This window comes from Pinus tabuliformis, chromosome 7 (assembly GCF_031772625.1).
Source record: "Pinus tabuliformis cultivar Carrire ecotype Pingquan chromosome 7, CPIR1, whole genome shotgun sequence".
In the NCBI taxonomy this organism is placed as follows: domain Eukaryota; kingdom Viridiplantae; phylum Streptophyta; class Pinopsida; order Pinales; family Pinaceae; genus Pinus; species Pinus tabuliformis.
In genome coordinates, this window is record NC_142293.1 from 320241077 (window position 1) to 320262358 (window position 21282).

Consider the following 21282-nt stretch of genomic DNA (forward strand, 5'->3'; position numbering starts at 1 on the left):
ATATGTGGAGTTGATTATCTGAGGTGGAAGTATAACGATTTCAGATTAATGGCATCTCGACTGATGCTTTGCTGATGACTTCTAGTGACTGCAAATCAATGGAAGGTTTTTATACCTGTTGAGGGAATCAAGTGAAGCAGTGCAGAAATAGCTGGGAACTGCTTGTTGTCAATGGCTCTTGTTAAGTAGCTCAAGTGGTGGCATCCTTATAAAATTCTGTCCACGGTGGCATTGTGTCATAGGTCCACGTTACATATGCTGGATGTTGAATTCTGAGCCATTTAATTATTAAATGTGTGGATATACAAGTGACGATGGTGGACTCATTGTTTGGTGCATCATCGATTTTTTGAAACTGTAACACTATATTGGTCTTTTTGCAATCATATCTCTCTATTTTTCAATTATTATTGTTCTTTTATATGGCTTAAAGTTTATAATTTTATTCAATTTTTTGGAAATTTTCTTTCCCTTGGCAACTAAAGTTCAATTGTCTTACTCTTAGTGATAAACCTCTACAAACTAGAATTAGCAGCTTGTTAAGTTGACAAAATGACTCAAATATCTATAATATTTATAACATGAATCATAAATTCTGGATGTTTCTCTGCTATATCTGTACATGCAGAGATGACATGCATATGGACCCGTGAAATATTAAGTCGTTCTTCTCTATCCTTTTTTCTTTTTAAAATGCACTTATTATCTTAGAATTCAATATCTGTATTTTGCTGCAAGATAAACAGTTTGCAAATGGATTTTTTATGCATTACTTTTTCATTGTACGTATCTTGTCATGAACTGCAGTTTCAACTGTTAAATGTAATACTAAGAGGCTTTCTTGTGGGGTCTTGCAGTTATGTGATTTATATGAAAACGATTCAATTTTTGACAAGTTTGAGTGCTCCCTTAGTGGAGATGGACTTCATGTTGCAACTGGGTCTTACAGGTTTGTCTTTCTCGATTTGACAGACCTACTGTGCTAGTGCTTCAAGCAATTCAATTTCGTTACTATTGCATCATTTTTCAAATTCGTCATTTGAACATTCTATAAGAAGAGGAGAATTCTTTTGGGTTTTCCTCTCAAGAGGAGAGGTTTTGGCCCTGGCTAGCAGTCTACATCTGTGGTCCTGTGTACTATTGATCTTTATGTTTTGGTAGCTGTTTGATGATAAGAACAACATAATAATAAGTAAAGAAGAAGCTAATAAGAAAGAAAAATAAAAGAACATCACAAGCAGTTATCAAAATAAGAGAAACCACCCTAATCTAGCTGCCCTTGATTTCTCAACACAGAATGAGGATACAAAGCTGTGCACATGTATGTTTAATCATGCCTATGTATTGTCTGTGCACTGTGGATGTTTGCAAGCACATTTCCACTCTTCCACCCCTTGCAACATGTATCTCACTTGCGTGATATCAACCAAGAAAAATTTAAATATTAAAAATTGTTAAGTAATATAGGAGGGAAATATTTGCTGCAGGTGTTCATTGATCTTGGACAGTTGGTTTGGTATGATGCATAGTAGAATTAGTAAGTTCATATTTAATATCAAATCATAACAGTGGAGATGTAGTTTTATGGCAAATAGGTGGCCTGATAAAAAATATGCTGTGATTTAGGGCTATGCAGCTTAAACTTTGGTTCAACTGTATTTTAATTTAATTTTATAATATTTATGTTGAATGAAAAGGAAAAATTTAAAAAATGGCCCTTTTCTGAATTTTCTCATTTTTTGAATTAACCCTTTTTGCTATTATATGTTTCTGCTACCAGATAATGATGTCTTGATACATATATATAAATATATATTCATACACATTGGTATAAGTTTTGAAAGTTCGTTTCTTCCAAGATCTTCACTGATTATCTAGATTGAGCTGTTTTAGACAATTGTTTCTGGATCTTCTGATTTAACTTTTTGCATTCTTCAGCAACACATTGACAAAAACATGCTTTGTGTTGTGGCCACAGTAATATGTTCCAAGTCTTTGGTTGCTCTGCTGGTAATGATGAAGGAACCATTTTGGAAGCTAGCAAAAGTCCAAATAGGTATGTAACTTTTCTTGTAGCATTACAAGGAGCCTCTCTAGAGGCATATTTTCATATTAACAGCTTGGACTATCTAATATGCTTAAATACTCTTTTATTATGCATTTGCATTTACAGTGAGAGGGTGGGCGTTTGAACTTTGTATTGGATATATATGTTATGGATTGGGACTATGTTCTTGTATGGGGCACAGTCCACAACATTGCGACTAATATGAGAGCACGAAAAACAAACGCATCCACTTTGCATACTTATTTATCATATTGTATCATGCATTGATTTTCTGAGTTTTTTTCTGGCTGTAATTTAGCATCATGCTCTTAAGTAAACCATTGTATATGTAGTTTCAATATCCGGTGACTATTTCTGCTACTGTTGCTATATTGATTTATACATTTATTTTGGAATAAGGGCTAAATTAGAATCTCAAAACTAGTCTTCACCGACATTATTAATGGACAATAAAAGTGAAAAATAGACATATTATTGTTGAAATGGTTAGGATTAAAGTTTTGTATTCCAATTTTGATTAGACAAGAATTATGTCAATTTTATTGCTGTTTTGTCTCTTGTATGGTTTTTTGTGGTTCATGTCAGAAGACGGATTTTGCCAACACCTTCAAGGCCTGGGAGGTCTCTTGCAAGTCTTACACGTAGTCGCACTCGTCGAGGTTGTTACAACAATCATTGATTATTTTGAATTTCATTCCCATTCATATTTTAGGTGCTTCTTGCTTTGAAGTTGCAAATTAGTTTCATATATTCTTGGCTTTTAGGGTTCTTTATCTACTCGTTGTCTAAGTTTTTGTCTCCATTGTTGTACTTTGACCAGGAAATGAAAGCCCAAGTGGGGAAATAAATGGAGGTGCATCCGATTTCAATTCAAAGTTACTTCACTTAGCATGGCATCCAGCTGCAAATGTCATTGCATGTGCAGCTTCAAATAGTTTATACATGTATTATGCCTAAATTAAAACATCTCCTGTAGAATGTAATCAAAGGGCAGGTGATACTTTTTGTTCAGCATCAGTGGAGCAATCTCACGTTAGCCTAGTGCCAGAGAAGCAGCATGTATGATTATGCTCCTGAACTTGATGTGCGGGTTGTTACAGCTCGTAGCATGTTCATGTACTTTGTTCCAGGCTATAAAAGCTACAAAGGATCTCCTTTTATTAAAGGTTGCGGTGAAGTGCAGTCTTTCCAAGCAAAAGGTGAATGTTGAAGAATTGGGTTCTGTTGATTCATTTTAGCATGGACCAGGCTCAATCTTAGCTGAAGTGATTGATCATTATTGTACTCCTTAACAGGTATGATCATATATTATAAAGTGTTTCACCAGCAAGAAATGGGAAAAGCTCTCTCTGGTGTATTATCACACAAGACACGCAAGTGTCATGTAGTCTGTGGCACTAACCCTAGTGCATAGGTTCTTAGTGGTAGCCCTGCTTGGCAATTAAGGGTTTTCTGGTCAGTTTGCATGTAATTCTCAAATTTCATAAATTGGTCTAGCTGATTTATCTGGTAAATCTGAAGCAGATTTCAAGCAACATCAATGCCAACATGTAATAATCATTCCATTTTAGTGAGTCTCCTTTTATAATTTAGAATAATGTCTAATTCTTCTGTTTATCCAGATCTTAATAGCCAATACCTGTGCTCTGAAGTCTTGACTTACCTGATTAATGGCTTCAGTGTTTATTCTAAATGTTTCTACGGTAAATGGCATTATGTTACTGTTCACCGGAGCACATTGTTATTAAATTGAATTCACTCTATGAAAGCAGGCATTTCTAGAAGGCATAGAACTGATGAAAACAAAATCCTCTTATTAGGAAAACTTTTTTCTTATGTTATATCCTATATTGCACCAAATTTTAGGGACAGGACATTCCCTCCACTTCCTAGGGAGTGGAGGATGGGGATGGCAAAAAATATTTAGGAAATAAAATTTACAAGGAATAAAATATGTGAAAACCTGAAATAATGAAAATGTTAATTACATTAAATAAATGAAATATCTTGTAAACTTGAATGATAAACCAGAATCAATGATCATAAATTGAACAAACTCCATGAAATGATAAAAGATGACTTATTAACACTGCTCTAGTGATTGAATTTCAATAAAAATTAACAAGTACATAGTCCAAAATGTCAAAGTGAGAAAAATATAGTTCATACTTCATATCACAATGGGTGAGAGAGGCCGAAAATGCTCAGAATGTAGAAGCCTTCGAAAATACCTATGAGCTGATACATTGGCTTTAGCCTTTTACTTTCCTAGTAATTTCAGCCTCACCAGTGTTGTGTAATCTCTCTCTCTCTCTCTCTCTTTATAATTTTTTCGCAAAAACAATGCCTAAAATTTGCTGGTTTTGAGAGGTCACTGTGGACATCCCCTGCAGTCCCTATGTCCCTTGGAAGTTGGGGACAGGAAAACGCTGAGGATGTTTCTTTAGTGCAACGTGACTTATGTTTCAAATAACATCAATGAAACATGATATCATCTTACGTTTTTTTAGTATGTGTAAAAAATTAAAATAACTAATTAAATACTGCTCCAAACTTAAAAAAAACAATATCCTCTTTGGTTTCAACTTTCAATAGTGTAGTAGTTGAGTGATATAAATTGGGATAAGAAATGTGGTGATTGGATGAAGTGACTTGTTTTCAAGCCTGTTTATATGATGTATATCAATAACACATTTGTTTAAACCAATGTTGCACGAAGCGGGAGCGCGGAAGCGTCATTTTCCAAAAATCTAGGAAGCGAAGCGTCCGCGGAAGCGTCTGCTATATATATATATATTTTTATATTTTTTTGCATTTATACTCAAAACAAACATCCCAAATACCAAATTAATTGTAGAAGACATGAAAACATGCATATTTTTGCATAAATCAAGATAGATATGGCATCCATGATTCCATTGTAGTTACTAGTATGTACAACAATCATCTATATTCTAGCTATTACAAACATACATCAAATTTTTAAGCATATTATAAAACATAAAACATTTAAGCATATTATAAAACATAAAACATAGAGCATATTATGATTTATCTAGCAAGTGAGCAACTGTCAACATTTGTCATGTCCAAAATTCAAATAATAATGTTTACAAAATATGTCACTTGGTCACCGCCAAGCCAAAAAGGTTCAAAATTCAAATTCACAAGTCTACAAGTCTAATGAGTAATCTATGACAAAAAGTAGTAGATTGTGAATATATCTACTAATCTCTCCTCCTTCCACCACGAATAGAACGTGGTGGCGGGCCTCCACGTGGTGGCAATGAAGAAGATGGTGCCTGTGGAAGTCGTGGCACTGAAACTGATGAAGAATAACCCCCTGCTGTTGGTGTTGAACCATGGAACCTAGGAACCAAGGGACCAGATGGGGGTGGTGGCATATCAACACGGTCATCATCATCCTAGAATCGCTCAAAAAATTCATGCAAAAAAAAAGCACTAGTTAACAAAAAAATTAAAAACATGAATTAGAGAAATGCTTTATAAGGGAAAATTGGAAAATTCATACCACAATGGACATACCTGGAAAAGAGAATCCTCTAATTGCTCTAGTCGCAACACTCCATCCTCCAAATTGGGCTCCTCTGGATTGTTGTCCCAAATCAACAAGTCTTTATTAGACTTTGCATCTTCACAGTAATGGGACAACAATCGCAAGTTGTAATGAACATAAACCAAGCTCTCTGCCCGGTCTAAACTCAACCTGTTCCTTTTAACACTGTGGATGAAAGAATAAGAGCTCCAACACCTCTCTGCAGAAGAAGTGTTTACCACCTGTGATAGCACCCGCAATGCCAAACTCTGTAGAAGTGGAGTACCCCCTCCATGCATGTTCCACCACTCAAGAGCAGAAAAAATCTCTCGATCTCTAATTGCATGCATGCTCCCAAATGGACCAGTGTTGAGCGTATAGTTGCTCACCTGTCTCCGTACCAATGCAGCCTCCTCCTCATCAGGGATTAATTTACTCAATGCAGCCATATATTTTTGGTGAACCTCTTGATCTTGGTGTGGTTTTCTCCTGCTTCCCCCCCCAGGTGCTGGTGTTGAAAGCCATGATGGATGATAGTATTTAGGTGTCAAAACATATGCTAATGCATGCAATGGAATATTTAGCATTTCCCATCGGTTTTGCACCTCTACACGAATATAATTGTACAAGGTGGTATCTCTAGGCTCAACAATGTCTTTAATCTGCCCCAACATGCTATCCATTTGCTCATACACCTCCCCAATTACTGGTCGATCTAAATCTGCAAACTTGATCATGTAATAAATTTGGTTTGGTGAATTGCAAAATATATTTAACCTGTGACCAAAAGTAACTGTCAAGAACAGTGTCCTTGATTGCATTAGCACCATCTGTGTCAGTGTTAATTTCATCCCATGTTTCAGCACACACCAGATTAGTTAAAGCTTGTCTCACCTTCACTAGCCGCTTAAAGGTGAGGTAATAACTAGCAAATCTTGTCTTTGCAATTTTAAGCAATTGCAACTTGGAGTAAGTGCCATAGAAGTAGTTTACCCTTGTATGCCCTATGATGAATTTAATGAGCTGCTTCCCTTTCCTGTAAACCTCAGCAATCCACCCACAATCTTTGTGTTTCACAATATCATGCATCAAAAGGTTCAATGTGTGAACCAGGCACCCAGACCAAAAGATGTTTGGATGAGTACGCTCAATAATTTTTCCTGCTGCCTTACAATTTGCTGCATTATCTGTGATCACTTGAACCACATTATTCGGACCAACATCTTTGATTGATTTCAATAGGAGATCTGCAATGTTTTGTGCAGTTGCACTGATGGAGGAGGAGTCATGACATGCAATAAATACTGCACCACTAGAAGAAACACCAAGAACATTTATCAAATGTTGGTTTCTAATATTTGTCCACCCATCTGATACAATTGATACCCCAGAATCCACCCACTCATTTGTAAAACGTGTCAAAGCTCTTTGAACCTTAGCTTTTTCTCTTTCTAATAACACTGTTCTAGCTTTCTCATAGTTGGGGGCCTTGTATCCTTTTGGGGCTTCATTGATGCCCTTTACCATGTCATGCCAATAGGGAGAGCGAAGCACATTGAATGGTACACCGCAAGCACAAAGAAAACGGACTATCTTTCCATCCACATCATCCCTCCCAGCAACATTAAGGAAATCCCCTATTGTTCTTCTACCTACAGAGGTTGCAGAAGTACCATGAGGAGATGAGCAACTACCAAATTTAGAGGTTGCACTTGATTCAGAATGAGTTTTTGGTTTCTTGTTTTTTTGTTGTGCAGCCATCTCTATTTGGATGTATTTTCTTCTTTCTTCAGTTGAAATGTTTGGGCAAATTTGTACCCCCACAGAACCCTTTTTTTCATCACTGTCCAACACCCCACAAAGATGCCTCCTCAGACGGGTATATGAACCACAATATGGTTTTCCTCCATGACAACCATGAGGGCACACAAATTTGTAAGATCCACCACCCTTTCCCCCATCAAGTTTGGTCACATGGTTCCACAAGGGTGTTGATGTACCTTTCCCATCTTGTGCTTCAGTGTCCCCTTCAAGTTCATCCCCTTCCTCTTCAAACCCTTCCTCCTCATCATACATTGGGTCACTACTATTAGGACCATCACCAATGTCCTCTTCTGTTTCTTCCCTTCTATTCTTCACCCTTGCCATCATTAAAACCAAGAGTGGAATGATACATAGAAGCCAAAAGAACACCATCTTGGAATATGGATATAGGTGGTGGACAACCTATAAATAAAGGAGCAAGTAGAAACAATGGGAAAGAGTAGGAGAGGGAGGAGAAAAATACAAATTTTTTTTCAAAAAAACAAGGGAGTTTGGGGTTTGAACTTACCTCTTTAGCTCTTGTAGATGAAGTCCTCCAAGCTCTTGCTCCAAGCTCCTCCTCCTTCTCCTAGCTCCTCCTTCTTCACTCCTCCAAGCTCTCCTCTCTTCTCCTCTCCTTTCCTCTCTTCTCTTCTCCTCTCCTGTCTTCTCTTCTCCAACTCTCATAAACTCAAAGTGAGAAAATGAGGAATGAATGGGGGCTTTATTCTATTCATTCCTCACCCTAAACTCACCCTAAACTCACCCTAACCCACCCCCTCATTGCTAAGTTAAGTTAACTTTAAAAAAAAATTAAAAAAAATTGAGGTATTTTCCCTTGCCCGCGCGGTTTTTTCGGAAGCGCCCGAAGCGCTGCGTGAAGCGCACGCTTCCGGGCCCGAAGCGTGGCGCTTCGGAGGCCCGAAGTGCCTTCCGAAGCGCGCTTCGGGGCCCACGCTTCTTAAAAACCAGGAAGCGTTTTAAAAAAACGGATCCGCGCTTCGGAATTTTTGGAATCGCGCTTCCTGGTGAGCTTTCGGAACGCTTCCGTACGGAGTGCGATTCCGGCCTAGGATCCGGGGGGGGGGGGGCGCTTCCTGCAACGTTGGTTTAAACTCATGAATGATATTTAAATTAATTGGTATCTCACCTAAGCAATTGTTGATTTGGGGTAGCATCGGATGTGCTCTAAACACGAAATTTGGTGGAGAGGTTGGGGCACATGAGATCTCCAATACCCAGAAAGGGTTTGGGCATATTCTAAACAGATAAGGAGATATGAAAATAATTAATATTTTTAATGGAGTCCCTAGGTCTAAACTTAGGGAAAATAAAATATTAATGTGTATTAATATGAATATGTGTTAGAATGCTCCAAAAGACATGGATCAAGCGAGATCTAATCTTAGCCGTTGATTAGGGACTTAATCTCGGCCGTTGATATGTCAACAGGAAAAATATAAGAGGAGGCTTGAGGGTCACTTGGAGAATACACCAGAGTGATTAGTCATTCTATTCTCTAGAGTGGGGTTTGCTAAGAGAGATAGAATTAGTGATCGGGAGATGCAACTGAGGGGCATTTGAGTACAGAGAGACAAAGAGGCAGAGATAGTGCCGGGAGAGCAGCGCAGTAGCCAAGGAGAGTGATGTAGAGCCAGCCAGGACTCATGTAGGGCCATGCAAAGGCAGCCGGGAGCTGCGCAGAGCCTCAGAGAGGCCAACGTTGCTGATGTAGAGGGCCTTCGAGGGCTGACGCAGGGCCTTCTAGGGCCGACGCAGACCCATCCGGGGTGACGCAGGGCCAACGTGAGGCAGAGAGGGGCTGACACAGTCCAGAGAGAGGCTGACGCTGGGGTTTCTGGGGCAGATTGGTGCTGAGTAGTTGCCAGAAGGATTATCCAGGGTTTCAGCCAGGAGATTTGTCAGAAACTAAGAGGTATTACTGCCAAGGAAATTCTCTGTTGGGTAGGCTAGTTTCGGCACCCAGATTGTACTCTGATATTGCTTAATAAGAAAACCCTTAGATAGCTGCACCAGTTTTCCCACATTGGGTTTTTCCGAGGACATTAGTCCAAAAATAATGGTGTCATATGGTGTGTTTGTTTCTGTTTTTTTTAGTTGCTGATCTGTAATATGTTGAGCATGCACTAGTGTTTATTTTCAGTGTTTACATTGTAAATAACTTGTTCAGGAAAATAACAAGTAGGTAGGAATAAATCAGGTAAAGTGCATGGAGGGTTTCTAACTAAGTAAACTTAGAAACTTCAACAACAATCAGCTGCTGGACTATCTTCTAGTAAAATTAATTAACAAGATCATAATATATATGAATTGGAAAATCTAGTCTTTGTTTGAGTTCCTTTCTTTGGGGATATGTTTATTGTCTTCCATTAAAAGGACGGATTATATCAATTGTTACGTTTAAGAACCAAAGGTAATCTATAATGGATTTTTTACACAACATATGCTTTTTCCAAGGAAAAAGAGCGCGTAATTTATATTCATAAAATGAAAAAAATTACATGTTGTAGATGCTTGTAAGCATATGCAGATAGCTGTCCATGAGAAGGACTGATACAATAAAAAGAAAATAATAAAATAAAAAAAACCGCAAGCCTATACTTTTCTACCCTTTTTCTTCTCCACCCTACGCCAACCCTGAGAGTCAGGAGAGGGAACAATGATAGCCTGCATGGACTCCAGAGTGTTCACTGGTGGTTCCTTGTCGGATTTAGAGCCTTCCGATCCATGAGATCTTTTGATGCCACTTACATCCAGCTGAGGATTTTGCTGAATTTGATTTTGGGGTGCTTCCATATGAGGGTCTGGAGTATTATCATTTTGTGTACCCTTCTGTTCCATATTTGTATCAGGTTCCTCTTGGTCTACTGCCTGTTCTGACAGTATGTCCTCTTCTTCCGACGGTTCCGTGTGCTGCCACCCATTGGGCTTTTTTTTTCTGTTCTTGTTTCCTTTAGGATTCTTTTTGACCAGGGGGCAAGAGTATTGGAGGTGTCCTGTTTGCCTGCAATTGCGGCATCTGAATGCGGTGTTTTCATAGTCAAGGGGCTGAATCCACTGAGTGTTGTTGAAGTTTAGCGAGATATGATCAGGCAGCCCCTGACTCAGATCCACTTCAACGCAAATTCTGGCGAAGGAGAAGATTCCTCTGCTAACTCTGTCCTCATCCATTTTTAGGAATTTCCCTAAGGTATTCCCAATGGCGGTTAAAACTAAATAATGCCAGAAGTGTAATGGGAGATTATGAAGCCTCACCCAAACATGCATTGTTGAGATTTTCATAGTGTTTGCATCAAAATCAGCGGACCAAGGGGTAACAAAAAGACCAGCATTACCCCAAAACCAAGGCCCCTCAATGATGATACTATCCCTTTCTTCTTCTGTATGGAAGCTAACTATGAAGAAACCTTTTGCACATAGATGTATATCGCAGTCTGGTGTCCAATTGGAGTAAATCCACTGATGTAAAGCATCGGATTTTGGCCAGAATCCATTGAATCTACATATTACAACAGTTTTAGTGAGGTCAGAGTGTAGATCTATTACCTCTGGCATTGTAACTTGGAGCATTGGGGATTCCAGTTTTTGATCTACTATATATGGACCTGGTTGCTCTGTTGGTATCACTGGTTTGTTCTGCATTTTTTCTTTTCCCTTGACTGCATCACGGAAGGAGGCTGGCGTCTTTGATCCAGATCCGTTGCATCCACCGCGCAGCCTTAGGTTAAGAAATATGGTTGTATCTTGACAGATCCCATATTCCTGAAGAGTAAGTTGGTCCTGTAGACTACGACCTGCACAAATCAGGTTCTGGTGATTTGATGGTATTCCAAGTTGATGTTGTATTTCTTTTTTAAGCTCTTGTATGTTTGATCCCATACTGAGTCTCATGCAACGGTGGCTGCCCCCCAGTTGATTTTATAAAGATTTGAATCCTATTTTCATCCTAGCAGTGTGGTTCAGCCACTTTGTGGGAGAGCTTCTGTAGATTGGATGTGTTCTGTATAATATCCATCGCTCCCCTGTTTTTTTTTTGTCCTCCCCCTAGGGTCACCAGATCTTGTTTATTCGACTCATTTTTGGCATACCCTGTCTCAGCTCCCCGCTCTAAGGAAGCCTCTGTGGTCAGCCCCCTTACTATTTTACTGGGTTTCCTCTTTCCAGATGATAGCCAGGATGTCGTTGCAGATCTCCGCTCTATTTCGGTTCCTTGACCAGCCTGGAACTTGGTGCCTTCCTCTCGCTTTTTGCTCCCAGGGCACGCGTCAAAGGAGAGGGCACAAGCCACCGAGGGCCGCTCTGGGCAGGTGATGGCATACGAGAAATTTTGAGCCCACGCCTCGATTGCCAAGCTCAATGAGCAGGTCTGTTGCTTCAAGGGAAACCTGCAAAAGAACAGTTCCGAGAAGAGACAAAGCATCACCTCCTCTGTAATTCCGAGGTCCAAAACTACCAGGAGGAAGAAAGATTCATTGCCTGTGACGTCAAGTGACCAGAGCAGGTAGAGTGTCCGACCTGTGTCCACCCCCGAGCCAGAGATTCCGCCGGGAAATCCCAGCACTACCCCCTGCTGCATACCTTGGGTAGACAAAAGCCCATGCCCAAAACCTGGGTCACCACTGGGCGCATACCCTGCTTGACCCACTTCCTGAGCGCAAAGCAAACTGTGGAGGGAAGCCCGCTTCAGCCGTCGAGACCCCAAAACCGTCTGTATCAACAAACCACAAGGCGCCCATAGCATTCCAGTTGGCCTGTGAGGACAGACCACCGAGAGCCCATGAGATAAAAATAAACCAGAGAGACCAAGCGTGGACGATGAAGTCGTATGGTATAAACTCCTCCATCGCCTCCATGAATCATGGCCACCATGACTGCCCTTCAAGCCATCTAAAGGATAGAGCAAGGCGGCCACACCCAGAAACGCATTCTTGCGCAGTAAAAACCCTAGCTCCATCTTTTTTCCTCTTCCAATTTACAATTAGTTCGGTCCTATATGCAGTCATCTTACACAACATATGCTAGGAAAGCCAAGTTGTCAATTTTAGCTTTGAGGTCTAGTGATTGCACACCTTTCCTGAATATATTAACCCTAGCTGTGATCTGGATTTTTTACACAACATATGCTAGGAAAGCCAAGTTGTCAATTTTAGCTTTGAGGTCTAGGGATTGCACACCTTTCCTGAATATATTAACCCTAGCTGTGATCTGACCTGCTAATTCAGCCCTGTTTATGTAATTATCAATAATGGTTATTTATTAGTGATTAGCTTTACTCTTTGTAAATGCCTAGTGCACCAAGTACTTAGGAATTATTAATGATTAAATAGGGTGAGGTTAAGTAATGTCTTTCTTCTCTTCATTTGTACATATGTAAGAAGACATTATGGTTTGATGAATAACAATCTGGTGGTTCTGTTCTCATGAGCAAGTTGTCCTCTTTGTTCACTCTTTGTATGATCTGATATGGTGTCAAAGCGATGGAGAGAAGAAACCAAAGACCGAAAGTGGGTGAAGCCCTAGGCGCTGCCTTGATCAGTGATGGTATGAGGCATTTTTATAATCTGATATGGTGTCAAAGTGATGAAGAGAAGAAACCAAGGCTGAAATTGGCTGAAGCCCTAGGTGTTGCCTTGACCAGTGATGGTACGAGGCATTGCAGTACATCTTGAACATAGATAAGGAAGTCACCATAGTATATCAAGTCCAATGTAGAGAAGGAAGAATGATTTCTGTTCAAAGTGACTTAGTGATGGCCATATGAATTTGATAGCCTTTACACGTATACGAAAGTAGTTAACATATGAAGAATGTGTTCATTGTCGTATGAGTTTAGTCCACATGTGTCTAGGAGTCAAGGTAAGTCTTCTTTTGTTTTTTGGTAATTTTGAGAACTGCCTCTGTAATTCACATCATACAACTGCCTTTTTGAGAAGCTGCTTTCAATTTGCCCCATACAGTTGACACCGTACTGCCACTTTGCTAGTTTGCTTTATATGTATTATGGATTGTTTCCATTTTTAGTGAAAGTATTTTTGTTACCATTTGGAACAAAATTAATTTTGGGTTAATAATTTGAAAATGGGTACATTGTCAAATATTATGCTCGAGGGTAACCAAAAACTTAATGGAAAAAATTTTAGTACATGGAAACACCAATCTTTGAGTATTGAGGTTTGATCAAATTGGTGTAGGGAAAGTAAATCTAGAATCGAATCGATATAGATGCCCAAGAAAAGTATGATGTGAAGAATAGAGAGGTTGTCATGCTTATTAAGCTTTCTGTCATGGATGAGATGCTCTTTAAAGTTCAAACTGGGATGATGCATTCACCATTTGGCAGAATCTTTGGAATTTGCAATAAACTTCCAATAAAGGTTGGGCTATTTTTTGAAGAATATTTTGTATTTTTATTGAGATGGAAGGGCATGTCTCTACTCCAAATCATTATCAAAGATAAAAGATATTCAAGACTAGTAAAGGCTGCCGATAGAAGGATGAAAGGCCATGATCATGTCATCATAACATGGAATTGTCTACCCTCCAAAAATTTATTGGAAATTCAATATTACTTTCTAATATTGAACAAATGTTTGAACAACTTCGCAATAAGCTTTTGTAGAAAGATAGGGAGAGGAAGCAATTTGGACTTAACAGTGGTCATGACACTTCATAGGTAACCTTGGTAGTGGATTTTAAAGTAAAAGGAAAGGGTAGTAAGGCTCATGGTGGTCACAAAGAAAGCAACAAGCCTAGTTATTCAAGTAATTTGAAAATTGACACAAATTTGTCAATGCTCTTTTTGCAGAGACATTTGTCATAAAGCAAGTTTTGTTGAAGGATGTTGTGGCATGAAAAGCACAATTCTGGTGCTTGTCAAACTGAACTGAAGCAGGCCAATTTGGCTGAGCATAATGAAGAGGATGATTGTTATGTTTTTATGGCAAGGAATAAGGAGGTCTATGTAAACTCAACTGTTTGTAATATTGATTTTGGTGTTTCTAGTCATTTCACTAACATAAAGGATTGATGTCTTGATTTTACAACAGATAAGAAAGGTTCTGATTCCTGTGATTTTTGGTGGTGGGAAGAATATAAAGATGGTGAAAAAGGATTGTCTTAGTGGTTTTCTTTTCTTTAATGTCTTCTTTGTCCCTGAATTAGACAAGAATCATTTTTCTTTGTGAAATTAGGAAGCATAATCCTCATTTAAATGTGATCTTTAGCAACAACATCTGCTATATTGTTGATAAAGTATAACAAGAAATTAGCTGGCACAAATATTGAAGAGGATGGATTGTTTCACTTGGTGAGTGCTAGTACAATTGAGGAGCATGCTTCAATGGATGGCAGAGGACAAGATATGAGTTCACGAGGTATGCCCATCTCAATTTATGTTACCTTTCCTTCTTGATTAATAGGAAAATGGTGGATGGCTTTATGGATGCTTTGGATAAGCAAGACATTATCTGTGGTACATCTCTTGTGGGGAAGCAATGGAGAATGCCTTTTGATGAAGGGAATGCTTGGAGAGACAAACTACCTGAATTCATTCTGTGGTCCGATTAAGACAGTACATTTTATGGTGCAAGGTACATTTTGCTGCTTGTAGATGATTCTTCCAAAAGAATGTGGGTGTATTTCCTAAAACCAAAATTAAATATATTTTTCAAATTAAAAAAATTTAAAGTTATAGTTTAGAAGCAACTAGAAAGAAGCATCATATTTAGTAGGATTGATAATGTTGGTGCATTTTGTTCTCATAGTTTCAATATTTTTTTGTAATCAAGAAGGTATACACTGTACAGAGACCATATACTATGCTATATACTACACAACAAAATGAGGTTGTAAAAAGACAAAAGTGCTTTTTTATGGAAATGGCAAGGTGCATGCTAGAGAACAATTCCTTTCCTAGCATATATTGGGCAGAGGCAGTCCATACCATTATATATTTGTAAATAGTTCTCTTACAAAGTTGGTTCAAATTGTGACTCTTGAGGAGGCTTGTTCTGGAGTCATCTCAAGGCCTTTGGTTCAGTGGCTTATGTATAGATTCTTGATGAGAAGCACAATGAGTTGGATTGAAAGAGATTAATGTTTATGGGGTATACCGTATAGTGACTATCATAAAGCCTATAGATTGGTTGATATGGAAGCGGACAAGTGTATTTTTAGTTAGGGTGTTATGACAGATGAACATGCTAGCGTGTTTCTGGACAGTTGAAACCATAAACTAGGTTTGACATTTCTTGCAGATGGCTTTGATATTGTTGAAAATCTAACTATTTTGAATAGTTCAACCAAACATGACCAGATCTATGGGAGTAATGAGGCTATTGAGATTAGTCCAAATGAGCACAATATTTGTGCTGATATCAATTCAAATTGGCATGATATCTATGCTGATTTACAAACTAATGAAGTTAAGAGATGGCCTGAAAGGTTCTACCAGACATTTAATAATCAATTCAAATTGGCATGATATCTATGTTGATTTACAAACTACTGAAGTTAAGAGATGACCTGAAAGGTTCTACCAGACATTTAATGATGTTTTCTTAGATGAGATTCCTTAACCAGGAGAGGAAGGACTTGAGGTAAAAATTTGATTTTTGCAATTATGCTTTACTTGCTAACATTCAATGTTTTTGTGAACCTTAAGAGTTGTGGACAAGTCAAACGGCGATCAGAATGGGAGAAAGCTATGCAAGTTGAATATGATCTCTTGTTGAAAAATGAGAATTGGTTGTTGGAGGACGTTCCCTTTCATTAAAAACCTATTGGTTGCAAAGGTGTATATGAGGTCAATTGTGAAAATTCGGCTAACCCCGAATTCCTATTGCAACAACTGATTAAATATCTCTTACTTATTAATTTCTGAATCAAGTTATTTACAATATTACACGGTAAACATCAAAAAAAATCTATTGCAGCCTTCACAATATAAAATACTGCAGAGGAGAGAAATAAAAACACAGATAATTACACCGTTGTTTTTGGAAAAACCCAACTTGGGAAAAATGGTTTGGCAGCTGAGGGTTTTATTATTATGCAGTAGTAATCTGAGTACAAATCATTAAATGCCCAAAATGGCAATCTGATACAGAGAATAAACTGGCAAAGAGGTAGTGAGAAATATTCTCACACTGTCACTGGTGATGTGAATCTGATCTAGGTTTTGAATGGCTAGCCCCATGTTGCCTCTGCGCAGTCTCTGCGTCAGCCTACGTAGATCCGTGTCACAACTTCTAGGAACTGCGTCACCCTTCTCGTTGGTCTTATGCTGACTAGAACTTTGTTAAATTATGGCATGTTCTATGCTTAGAGTAGTGTTCCTATTTTTCTTCTTATTAGCCACAGATTAGCAATCACATATACATTAAGTAAAGTGCAGATAGAACATTAAATGATCAACAGAAAACAAGCCAAGACAAGAGACACAAGATGTGGCGGCTAGCTAAGGACAAACTCCAATGCGGAGAAACCCTTTCATCAAATCTTCTTTTATCTTCAATAGTTCAGCAGAGAGAAATAGTACAAAATCTGAATTCTGTAATTTTATATCAACAGCAGCAAACCCTAGATCAGCAAAGTCAAACTTGGTCAAACTAGATGAAATTGACCTTTAAAATACTTGGTCAATTTCCGGTCAACTTGTCCTCGAACAGCCTGAAGAAACAACCCTTGAACAACCCCAAAAGTTCAGTCAATTTGCAGATTTCTGAAGTCAACTTGCAGCCCTAAACTAGGGCAGTCAACACCGGTCAAACCAGAGGTCAGATCACCTCAATTTTCGTGTCAAAAATTGCGGTCTGCCTAGGAGAGGCAACTACACCCAATCCGCACTTTTGGAAGGTCAATGCTAGTCAAAGAGATGACCTGCTGCCCAAGCGTCCTTTCTGCGTCTTCCTTGCCCTAGGACGTCTCCCTTTCAGCCACATGTGAGGGAGAGAGAGAGGCTCCTTTTATGCGTAGGAGAGAGAGAGAGAGAAGATGAGTGAATTGAATTTTCCAAATGAGGAGAATGCTCCTTGTATTTATATGTAAACGTTGAGGTTGAATAGACATCATTGTTGGGCTTCTGAGCCTACATAAGTTTGTTGGCCGACCTTGACAATTTGTCCATAATCAAAATAAATTCACATCTCCATAAATACTTATTGGAATCGGATGATCTTTAGATCAACCCTACACCTCTCGATGAGAGGAATCTTGGAAAAATAAGGTGATCCACATGGAGTTTGGCCCTAGTTGCCAATTTTAACTCCCTCTCAAGTAGGGAGAACTTCATTTGAAATCCGTCAGATCGTCACTGCTATCCATCCATCAAATGTACTGTCTTGTACAGCTTGACCCCTCTCTGCTCTGCTTTTCTTTGCTCTGTTGTGCTCTACTCGAACTATGAAGAATAAGAAATGATTGAGGATGTATCATATCATCCTCCACTGACCCGAAGTCAGTCTCAGAGTGTGAACCACTCTCACTGATCCCAGATCAGTATCATTGATCGCAGATCAATGGAGGTCATCCTAGCATAGGGAGTACGGTAGATACAATGATGCGCCCATCGATAGTACTACTATGGTCCCTATCCTCATTTCCTTGCTCATTGATCAGATGAGAGGTACTTCCCATGAGTCCCAGACTGCATGGGTAGGATGCCTTGACAGGAGAACTAATCATCTTGTCCACAGGAGAACGAATCATCCTGTCCAGTGGATGCCACAGAGAACTAATCATTCTGGCCTACAGGAGAACTAATCATCCTGCTCCACAGTGGCCATGGAGAACGAATCATCCTGGCCCATAGGAGAACTAGTCATCCTGTTCCACAGTTGTCACGGGGTGTCACAGGGGAAGGTTGAACCTTTACCCTGTACAAAGTGCACCACCAGGGGATGGTGAGTCTCCCTGTGGTCACATGTCGCTCCAAGAAGTACCTCGCACCCCCTTGGAGCTCCCAAAGCTCAATACATCATACTTGACCCTCATAAGAGGGTCTCTGAATGACACCAAGTCATTCTCGGAAAGTCATGAATTTGACCTTTCCTAGGGGCTTTGTCAAAATATCGGCAACCTGTTCATTTGTACTGATATGTTCGAGCCTTATTGCTGCTCGATGCAACATATCTCGAATATAGTGGTACCGGATATCGATATGCTTGGAGCGATCATGAAATATGGGATTCTCTGATAAACAGATCCCGCTTTGGTTGTCACACAGAATCACGATGGTGTCCAATGTAAATCCAAACAGCTCGCTGAAGAGCTTTCACAACCAGACTGCCTCACAGGAGGCCATGCTAGCAGCAATGTACTCTGCCTCGGCGGTGCTCAAAGCCACTGACTTCTGCTTCCTTCTCATCTAGTATATCGAGGCAGATCCCAAACAGAAATAGCACCCGGAAGTGCTCTTTCAGTCCACCACACTGCCTGCCCAATTAGCATCAGTATACCCAAGTAGTCTCACATCTCCGGCAGAGTATCTCAACCCATGAGTGATTGTGCCACGAAGATATCTCAACAGATTCTTGGCACCAATCCAATGTGAGTGGTGAGGCTCAACCATATGTTAACTCAATGTGTTGACTACAAAGCATATCTCCGAACGGGAGTTCACAAAGAACATTAATGCTCCGACGAGTTGACGATACTTGGTAGCATTTCGTAAAACAGGTCCGGCAGCACTACCGCTTAACTTCTTGAAGTCAAGCTCCATCGGGGTAGTTACGGGCTTGCAGTCCACTATGCCGAATCTCTCCAATATCTTCACCACATATTTTCCTTGAGATAGGAAAATATCCCCTGATTTCTGCCAGACTTCCAGTCCTAGGAAATAGTGCATAAGTCTTAGGTCTTTCATCTCGATATTAGAAGCCAGCGCCCTCTCACATTCGTGAATGAGAGCGTCGGCACTCGTTAAAAAGAGGTCGTCGACATATAGCACCAGTATGAGAGGCTTGTCATCGATAACCTTAAAGTAAAGGTTAGGGTCGGTTTCACTCCTAGTGAATCCCAGCTTCATCAAGTAGCTGTCGATCCCCTCTCATATGATGCTCGGGGTGCTTGCTTTAGCCCATAGAGGGCCTTCTTCAACCTACACACATGAGATTCTCGATCATAAATCTCAAATACTTCGGGTTGCTCCACATAGACCTCCTCTTTGATCGAACCATGTAAGAATGCAGTCTTGACATCCATTTGATGTAGGTTCCATCCTTGCGAAGCAACAAGGGCTATGATCGAGCGGATTGTGGTATATCAGGCAACAGGTGAAAATATCTCGTCATAGTCTATACCTTCCTTCTGGGAGAAGCCACGAGCGACAAAATCAGCCTTATACTTTTCCACACTTCCATCAACTGCATGCTTTATCTTGTAAATCCATTTTGAAGTGACAAATGCTTTGTCCTGGGGGTCTGGGGACCACATCCCAAACATCGTTTTTCATAATCGACTCATATTCCTCAGTCATAGCATCCTTCCATACTTGATGCTTGACGGCATGTGTGAATGACGAGGGCTCATTTTGGATGATCGTGCTCATGATGGTCAGGTATCCCTGATACCTGTTCGGCTTCTTACTTTCATGGAAGGTTCTTCGGGGTGCAATGTGTCCTTCAACATCATCAAGTGTCCCCCTAAGCCATGAAGGCCTCTTCCTAGAAGAGGAAGGCTCTTGCGGAGGAGGATCAATAGGATCCATAGGTTCTTCCACATCGGGCATCGTCTCATCTTCGTTTTCCTTCGGTTCCCCGGTGTCAACTTCTTTAGATCCCCTTAAAATATGAAGATTGTCTACCTTGGTAAGAGCCATATCTTCGTCAAAAGTGACATCATGACTAATCTCAACTTCCCTTTGACTTGCTACATAGATTCTATAGCCCTTAGTATTTTCGCTATAGCACAAGAAGATTCCTTTCTTTTCAGATGCACCAAATTTATTCCTTTTTTCTTTAGGCACATGAAAATATACAGGGCTTCCAAAAATTCTAAAATGAGATATGTCAGATTTTTTACTGGTGAACTTTTCTTCGGGAGCCTTGGAACCCAATGCTTGATGAGGGCATTGGTTTTGTACATATACGGTGGTATTTGCAGCTTCGGCCCATAGAAACTTCAGAAGTCTTTGATCATGGAGCATAGCACGGACAACCATCTTGTTGTTAGCTTGAGCCTGGAACGCACACCGGGCCAACAAGAGTCATTGACCAATCTACCTACGTCTACAGGGCTCGGCCCAACCCAGTCCTATCGCACTATGGTCCACTTTATCACAACTATGATAAGCTTGTTGTATCTGTTTTACATATAAGCAATCTTGTTTTTTCCAGTACTATCGTATATAACGAATGACTTCAATCACTTAGCGATCGAATGACTCTTATTACATATATAACGAATGACTGGAATACCTTCCCCTCCTATGTATGTTGGGACAACTTCCACAATTGTACAATTCTTCCTTTCCGCCACACCATTCTGTTCAGGAGTATATGGTGTAGTAGTGTCCCTCTTAATGCCAGCCTCTTTACAAAAGTCATGAAACTCATTGGATTCATATTCAGTCCCATTATCAGTCCTTAAGATCTTGATCTTATTTTCGGTTTGATTCTCGATCAAGGCACTGAAGTGCCGAAACCAGGAGAACACTTCATCCTTCTTTTTCAAGAAGTATATCCAAGCCTTTGGAGAATAATCATCTATAAAAGTGAGGTAAGATAAATATCCTCCCAAGGAGTTCACAGGCATCATATGAATATGTCTGAGTGAACCAAATGCAATATATCAGAGGTCTTGCTTTGGCTTGAGGGGAATGGTTCCCTTTTGAGCT

At 39.7% G+C, this 21282-nt stretch overlaps 1 protein-coding gene and 1 long non-coding RNA gene across 6 annotated transcripts in view; both read left to right on the top strand.

Moving 5' to 3' along the window:
• LOC149247221 (serine/threonine protein phosphatase 2A 55 kDa regulatory subunit B beta isoform-like) overlaps positions 1-3685 on the top strand; it is a 123076-nt gene extending 119391 nt beyond the window's left edge. For 3 of the 5 annotated variants that reach the window (XM_089458154.1, XM_089458150.1, XM_089458151.1), the window contains 4 exons: positions 858-949; positions 1979-2056; positions 2654-2727; positions 2889-3685. In XM_089458154.1, the coding sequence (XP_089314280.1) occupies positions 858-949; positions 1979-2056; positions 2654-2727; positions 2889-3025 (381 nt within the window). In that variant the 3' untranslated portion in view covers positions 3026-3685. The remainder of the gene's footprint in view (positions 1-857; positions 950-1978; positions 2057-2653; positions 2728-2888) is intronic. The other 2 variants (XM_089458152.1, XM_089458153.1) reach the window with 1 other exon arrangement.
• Positions 3126-21282, top strand: part of LOC149247222 (uncharacterized) — a 32796-nt gene continuing 14639 nt past the window's right edge. The window contains exon 1 of the long non-coding RNA XR_016266610.1: positions 3126-3267. This is a non-coding gene — a long non-coding RNA (uncharacterized LOC149247222). The remainder of the gene's footprint in view (positions 3268-21282) is intronic.